The sequence below is a fragment of the Nothoprocta perdicaria genome, unplaced genomic scaffold (assembly GCF_003342845.1).
Source record: "Nothoprocta perdicaria isolate Ctin4 unplaced genomic scaffold, notPer1 scaffold_5, whole genome shotgun sequence".
In the NCBI taxonomy this organism is placed as follows: domain Eukaryota; kingdom Metazoa; phylum Chordata; class Aves; order Tinamiformes; family Tinamidae; genus Nothoprocta; species Nothoprocta perdicaria.
This window is the reverse complement of record NW_020455754.1, coordinates 9606893-9614243: the sequence shown is the minus strand read 5'-3', so window position 1 is coordinate 9614243 and position 7351 is coordinate 9606893. Positions and strand designations below refer to the sequence as shown.

The 7351-nt window shown below is 57.5% G+C and overlaps 1 protein-coding gene across 1 annotated transcript; it reads left to right on the top strand.

Annotated features, from left to right (window-relative positions):
- The first annotated feature begins 3414 nt into the window (after nt 1–3414).
- Nucleotides 3415–6775, top strand: WNT8A (Wnt family member 8A). The gene is made up of 6 exons (XM_026047548.1): nt 3415–3485; nt 3619–3652; nt 3880–4018; nt 4927–5052; nt 5168–5310; nt 6212–6775. The coding sequence occupies exons 1-6, from the start codon at nt 3415–3417 to the stop codon at nt 6773–6775; spliced, it is 1077 nt and encodes a 358-aa protein (XP_025903333.1).
- Nucleotides 6776–7351: the final 576 nt, after the last annotated feature.

The following is a 7351-nucleotide window of genomic DNA, read 5'->3' as shown; positions in this document are numbered from 1 at the left end:
CGTGTGCTCTCCGTTCACATAACAGGACAGGGGAGCTGCCAGGGAGGCTTCGTGCACTGCTCAGCCCCTACCTCTCCCCATGCATCAGCTGCCGGCTCCAGGATGCTTGTAAACAACTGGGAATCAGGAAAATACAGGGGATGGGCAGGGCAGCCAAGGGCCTTTTCCAGCTCCGGCACCCAACAGAAAGACTGAGGCCTTCAAAATAAAACAACGAACTTGGGAATTCTGAGCTGCTTCAATGCTGCATTCAGCGGGCAGCTCTTTTTCTGCATTCTTGGATTTGGCAAAGTTGCAACTAGCGAGGAAGGAAAAAAACAACGTGTGACTCTGAGTGGGTGTTTTCAAACAGAATCTTGTTGGGGGAAAATAAGCCTCCTTGGGCTGCTTTGTTTTCCCATGAAGCTGGAAATAACGCTGCTGTCAGCGAGAATAAGAGCCCTGCTCTTCTTCGGCCTCACCGACAGGGAGTTGATCCAGGTCCTGCTGCGTCAAGAGCAGTGCCCCCATGGCTGGCAATGCTGTGGTGTCCCTTCCTGAAAGGGTTAAAGAAACGCATGAGTTTTAGATATATATGTATAAAAATACATATATATGAGTTATATATATGTATATATAAAAATATACATATATATATATAGGAGCCCTATAGCATAGGTTGAGGTTAATGCCCTAGAGAGCGTGCAAGGACGAGCAGGCAGCCGCTGAGCCGGGTGCTTGGGCTTTGCTCCCGGGCACTGCAGGACCACAGGGATTTTCCCACCACAATCACGGAAATGAGGAGCTGTCCTTTGAAACCTAAAGCTCCGTCTCCAACACATTCACCCAGCAGGATCACGGCGGCTTCCAGCCAAGGGCACGCGTTGGGCTGGACAACCTGCGGTGGAGATGGGAGCCGCGGCCGAGGAGCAGCGCCCGGCTCTCTGGGGATTAGCAATAGCCAATAGCTCCATGATAGCACTGTAACAGCTCCACAATAGCACTATAATAGCGTTATAATAGTTCTATAATAGCGCTGCGGTGGCTGGAGCTGCCCCGGTGCTCCTCCGAGCGCATTCCCGAGGCTCCGCGCTAGCCCTGGGCAGCTCCAGCCTGAGCCGAGGTGCTCCGGGCTGTCTGGCGTTCCCGTCCTGCCCAGCTCCTCTCCCCGCAGAGCAGGGGATCCGGATAACCCAGCGTGCCCCCCAAATCCGGTGTCAGTGCCGTGCGGGCAGGTCCCACAGGGGGGAGCCTCGCCACCAGCGAGCGGGGCCACCACTGCCCGGACACTGTCCCCTGCTGCTGCCCAGCCACCACTCCGCTCAGTTAGCCCTCAGGAAAGAGCAGCACCCAAAAGCAGTTGTGCTCGTGCCTGAAGATGCTCCTAAAACTACCCAGCCGCCTTATTTAACCTTCTTTTCTGTGCACCGAGCATCAGGCTGCGGCTATGGGCCCAAGCGGGAGCGAACAGGGAGGGCTCAGCCTGGGAATCGGTGCGGGGCAAAGCCAGGTCCAGCTCCACCACCATCTCCAGTGAGCGTTTGCTCATCAAAACACGTTTGTCCTTGCTCCAGGAAGCTAAAGTTCAGAAGACTAAAAATAAATTAAATATATATATATATATTATATATATATACATGTCTATATACACACACATGGAGCCACTGGCCTCGTGTGGGGCCGAGGGGAGACCCCCGTGGCCGGACACAGCAACCGCCGCGGCCCCCGCGTCTCCGCCCGGGGGGGCCCCGCTCTAATGACCCAGGTGGGTTTTTATTGTAACGCGGGCGGCAATGCAGGATTTGACGCTCGGGCTCCGAATGTGTCACCTGCCCGGGGCAATTTAGCAAAGGGGCCGCGTTTCCTCATGCCCTTGTTTTCCGCCTTGTTTTCCCCGGGCCCCTGCGCCCGCCGCAGCCATCGGTGCCGCAGCCCCACATGTGTCACGAGTGCGCTGGCCTCAGCCGGCCTGGCACACGCTTTGAGCTGCAGACCACGTTTGCTCCGTACGAACGTCCGAGTGTTCGGCAGGCACGTGGAGTGGCTGCTCCTCGCTGCAGGAGGGATTCGTGCAGCCTCCCCTGAACTCGCTTGCCTTGTGTCTGATCCCGAGTGCATCTCGCGTTGCCCTTAAGGGAGTTTATCCCAAAGTGCAGGGGGTTCACGGAGCACGGGGCTCTGTGTGCTCGTAGTGGTGACCTCAGGCAGGCACCCTGATGTGTTTTAGCACCCTACAAATTGCATGCAAAGCAATGTAAATATCTGCTCATTGCAGTCACTCTTTGCTCACCCAAACCAAGTTGGTTTCTAAGCCACGAGCTGGTCTAGGAATCCGCTCTGGCTTCTCAGCCGGCTCTGCTGCAACCCTGGCCCAGCCACGTTTCACCCAAACCAACAGGCATCCTGTGGGAAGCAAGGCACCGAAAGCAGCTGCAAAAGAGCCCAATGCAGGGATGAGATCCACAGGGACACAGCTGGAACCCCAAACAATGCGCTTGCACACGGAGAGCGCTCAGCCAAAGGGCAGAGGCGTCCCCGGCCCTCCGCTGGGACGCTCCTGCTCCTGGGAGCTGCCTCCGACAGCTCTCCCAAGCCCGGCCCGCTCAGGAACCAGGGAAGAAAGCGCCGACCCGCGGGGTCCTGCGGCGCCGGTGTCTGCACCCAGGGCTTTCGCTCCCGCCGCTGCTTCAGTGCTCCGGCTGCAAGCAGCTGCTGGCAGCATTGCCATAGCGGCTCCACGCGCCCTTCCTGCTGTGTTAAAAAACAGCCAGCGGGTTTTCCCAGCCGCGCGCAGGGGAAACCAGACGGGGATGTTTCATCTGACAGAGTCCCGCGGCATCGTGGCCCATAAGGGTGTTGGCCATAAGCACCTCGGGTGGCTTTCCCAGGCTTGCTCGGGTAAGGATGCTCCTGCTGGGACCGTGTGTGTGGGGGAAAGCCGCTGGCCTTCCCGGGTGGCTCCCCAGGGAGGGCACCGGAGCCTCCCCGCACTCCCGGGATGCGCGTGCTGCAACCAGGCTGGAAATGCAAGATACCCATCGCAAGGAGGAGAGAGCAGGGGCAGAAAACAAGTAAATAAATAAATAAAGGGATCAACTGCCCTTAAATGGACCTCTGAGAATGGGTAAGACCCGGGAGGTGTGTGCAGCCCAAGGGGGCTTTGCAGCCCGCTGGCGGGCTGGGCCGCGGGGCCGGGTGCCGCCGGGGCACTTTGCGCTCCGGCGGGAGCATCCCGGAGACACCGGGCGCTGCCTTTTGAAGTGCGCGCGAGGCGTCGCCTCCTCGCCCATTGGAGCAGCGGCTCTTGGGCCGCATTTAGTCATTGGGCGGCAAACGAGCGGCGGGGGGGAATGCAGCTGTTGGTCCCGCTCGCCTTATAAATATCGGGCAGCAGGTTCCCGGGCTCACCTTGGGCAGGCGCCCGCCTTGCCAGCCATGGAGGCAAACACCTCCCTGCTCCTCTGCATCGCCTGGATCTGCTGGGCCGCGTTCGAGACAGCCGCGTGGTAGGAGATGCCACCTTGGGCTCTTTTTTTTTTTTTTTTTTTTTTTTTTTTTTTAAGTCATATATTTTTTTTTTTAGGGATGCTCTTTAGCCATCACCGGATTAAGCAATCCATTTTCTTTTCTACCTTTCAGGTCCGTGAATAATTTTCTGATGACAGGACCTAAGGTAATTCACGCAGGGCCTGTTTGATGTGCAAACAGAGCAGTGTCACTTTGCAAATGGGGAAAACACTTATAAAACACTCCTTACCCGAGGAGCCAGGTTTCCCAGAGCGTCCTGGCTCTGCATCCCGTTGAGTAATGGGGAGAAGTGATTGCTGCCCTTTGGGTGCCAGCTCTGGTGGGCGGTTTGGAGGAGGCGCGGGTTGTACAGGCTGCTGATCCCCATGCCAGGCCTACCTGACCTACTCGAGCAGCGTGGCGGCGGGCGCGCAGAGCGGCATCGAGGAGTGCAAGTTCCAGTTCGGCTGGGAGCGCTGGAACTGCCCCGAGAGCGCCCTGCAGCTCTCCACACACAACCGGCTCCGCAGCGGTAAGTGCCCTCCCCAAAACCTCAACAACTCCCCCCAAAAGGCTGTTTGCCCCTGCTGTATTAGGTGGACACAAGCTGTGATGTTTTCCTGCGAATGGTGTCATCTTTCCGTCCCTGTAGATGTGCTAACCTCACGCTCGGTGCTTTGCTCTGCACTCGCTCCAGCCACTTTTCAATGCAGAATTGAACGGACGGGATCAATAGAGACACGAGAGCTTGTCAGGGAGGACAAGAACAGGAAAGATGACAGAAAAAGACAGACACTGTCCTAAGAAAACTGTGGATATAAAACAGAAACTGTCCTCATAAAAAAAAATGTGGATATATTTGAACACCACCTAGTCGAACAAGCTAACCTTGTTAGCTTGCAATAGCTTGTTAGCTTATTAACAACAATAAACCTCTCTCCCCCCATCCCCAGAGCAGCATCTCTACTCACATCTGCTGCCAACAGGTTGGAGCCCCAAAAGAAGCTAAAATAAAAGTGTGGGCCTAGGCAGCCATTAGCACAGGGGGTCCCAGTGCCCGAAGCGAGAGCAAACCCGAGACGAAAGCTGGAGCGGAGCACAGCCCCCGAGCGGGGAACGGGGGAAGCCACGCGCCAGGCGAAGGCAGCGACAGCGCTGCCAAGAGCTCCGTGCCACGCGCGGACACCTGGATAACACAGCGCCAAGTTGCTGAAGCTTTCCAGGCTGAGGCCTCTGCAGGCACAAGCACTCTGCAGTTTATGGAGGTTTTAATTTCTGCAGCGCTTTATCTTTTGCACAAATGGCTGCATGTGTATGTTTTTCTCCTTCCTTTTTCTGCATTGAACTGAAGACTTTGCAGGAGAGCTTCTTTCCCGATAAAACAGGAGGGATGTCACGCTTGCTTCACGTGACAACTCCTTTTTGCCCCTCTCCTGCTAGCTACCAGGGAGACGTCCTTCGTGCACGCCATCAGCTCGGCCGGCGTCATGTACACGCTCACCAGGAACTGCAGCCTGGGCGACTTCGAGAGCTGTGGCTGCGACGACTCCAGGAACGGCCGCGTCGGTGAGGCGGGACGTGGCGCGGGGACCCCCCGCCACAAGCGCCCGGGCACAGCTAGACCCCTGCGTCCAAAGCTGCTCCGGCTGCTGGCGGTTCGAAGAGCGTGTGGGTTTTGCAGGTGGCCGAGGCTGGGTCTGGGGCGGCTGCAGCGACAACGTGGAGTTCGGCGAGAGGATCTCCAAGCTCTTCGTGGACGCTCTGGAGACGGGGCACGACACGCGCGCCCTCATTAACCTGCACAACAACGAGGTCGGGAGACTGGTGAGTCAAATATTAAGGAAAAGTTATCAGCCCTGTTGAAGGTGTAGCTGGACACAATCAAATACCTTGGGGTTTGGTTCTTCACCCTCTATGCCGATCTGCACTGCTTGCAAGGGGGGAATAAATAGTCAAAAATCTAACTTTTAATCTGCCCCCACAAGCTGCATTTCTGCTTGCAGCTTCTGCAGCTTGGTGCAACGCAGGTACCTGCTAACCCAGGCAGCTTATTTAGAGCCATATGGTCTATACTGCCTCGCTTTCTTGCAATAAGCATTTCCGAGCCGTTTGGCAGGGGGAAAAGCCCACACGAGCGAGACGCCTGCAGCCGGCTCCCGCTTGCCCCCGCTCCCCACGGGGCCGCACCAGCTCCCGGCGTCTTGCCAAAAACCCTCCTCGTCTGTAAAAACAAGGAGGGCATCACTTTACATGCCTATCTCGTAGGGCGTGCCGGGGCTTAATCTCGCCGAGATACCAGTGATTGGGACCTTATAAATACCAGAGAGCGAGAGATGGGTAGATAATATCTGTGAAGTGCTGGGCCCGGAGGAGATGCATAAAGCTCGAGTATGATTATCCCGTCGTGCTGTTTCACACGTTTTGAATGAAATCTGTGTGAAGGACGGCGGGTTGATATGCCAATGATCCAGGTGACCTGCAGCCCAGACAGCACAAAGAGGACACGACCTGGGCTGGAGACCAGAGCTAGTGCCCACCTGGTACCTGGCAAGGACACAGGATCTTTGCCAGAACCTGAATGAGCAGCAGCTGTTTGTGTCTTGGCATGACCTGAAGTCACGTCCAGCATGAGCCACATTTGCCTCAAAAGCAGAAATTCCTCTTGGCCTGTTTCTGAGATTTAGGTGCCGATAGCTCCGTAACTTTTCTCCCTATTGCCCCCAAGGCGGTGAAGGCAACCATGAAGAGGGCTTGCAAGTGCCATGGCGTGTCGGGCAGCTGCAGCATCCAGACGTGCTGGCTCCAACTCGCCGACTTTCGGGAGATCGGGAACTACCTGAAGCTGAAGTACGACCAGGCGCACAAGCTGGAGATGGACAAGCGGCGGATGCGAGCGGGCAACAGCGCCGAGAGCCGCGGCGCCACGGCCGAGGCCTTCAGCAACGTGCACACCACCGAGCTCGTCTTCCTGGAGGACTCCCCCGACTACTGCACCAGGAACGCCAGCCTGGGCCACCACGGCACCGAGGGCCGCGAGTGCCTGCAGACGGGCAAGAACCTCTCGCAGTGGGAGAAGAGGAGCTGCCGGCGGCTCTGCACCGAGTGCGGCCTCAAGGTGGAGGAGCGGCGGGCCGAGATGGTGGCCAGCTGCAACTGCAAGTTCCACTGGTGCTGCACGGTGCGCTGCGAGCAGTGCCGGCAGCTCGTGGCCAAGCACTTCTGCTCGCGCCGCGACGCCCACGCCGTCGCCAACCACACCAAGCGCCGGAGCAAGGGCCACAAGAGATAGGCGGCCGCCCGCCCGCAGCGCCGGGGGTCTGTCCTGCCCGCTGCCCGCGCCGCGCGGCCATGGCGGCGGGAGGGAGGGAGGGAGGCGGCCATGGCACCTGGGCCGCATCAACGCTGAGGCACCAGCAAAGGCGCCGAGGGACTGGGCACTCTCCCGCGTCCACACGTTAAGTTCTTAACGTTTCCTTCACCCTTCCAGGGAGTTTGGGTCCCACACGGCCCGTGCGCTCCATGCCAGCGGCGCGGCCCCGTCGGAGCTGCCGCATGGGGCAGGGTCCGGCCCCGCGCGCTCCACGCGCCGCCTGTAAATATTCCCAGCGGAAGGAAAAGCTCATGCACTTTGTGACACGAGAAGGGTCTTCGCGGTGGTTTGCATTAGTACAACAGCAGGGTTTGGGTTTTCCCTCCTTTCCGAGGGCGTTGGTGGGGTTACAGACAGTATTGAGAGATTTTGTACAGTATTTTTATAATGTTCCTCTCTTTTTTTAATGTTCTGTGCCTTGGTACCAGAGCCCCTCCCTATAAAGGACAGTAGTTTACTGCCTTTGTCCCAAATGACGTTAAGCCACTTACAATT

Excerpts from the sequence above, each read along its gene's own strand:
- WNT8A (XM_026047548.1), top strand. The coding sequence starts at position 3,415 with ATGGAGGCAAACACCTCCCTGCTCCTCTGCATCGCCTGGATCTGCTGG. Across the intron at positions 4,019-4,926 it reads ACACAACCGGCTCCGCAGCG|CTACCAGGGAGACGTCCTTC; the intron begins GTAAGTGCCCTC and ends CTCTCCTGCTAG. Across the intron at positions 5,311-6,211 it reads ACAACGAGGTCGGGAGACTG|GCGGTGAAGGCAACCATGAA; the intron begins GTGAGTCAAATA and ends ATTGCCCCCAAG.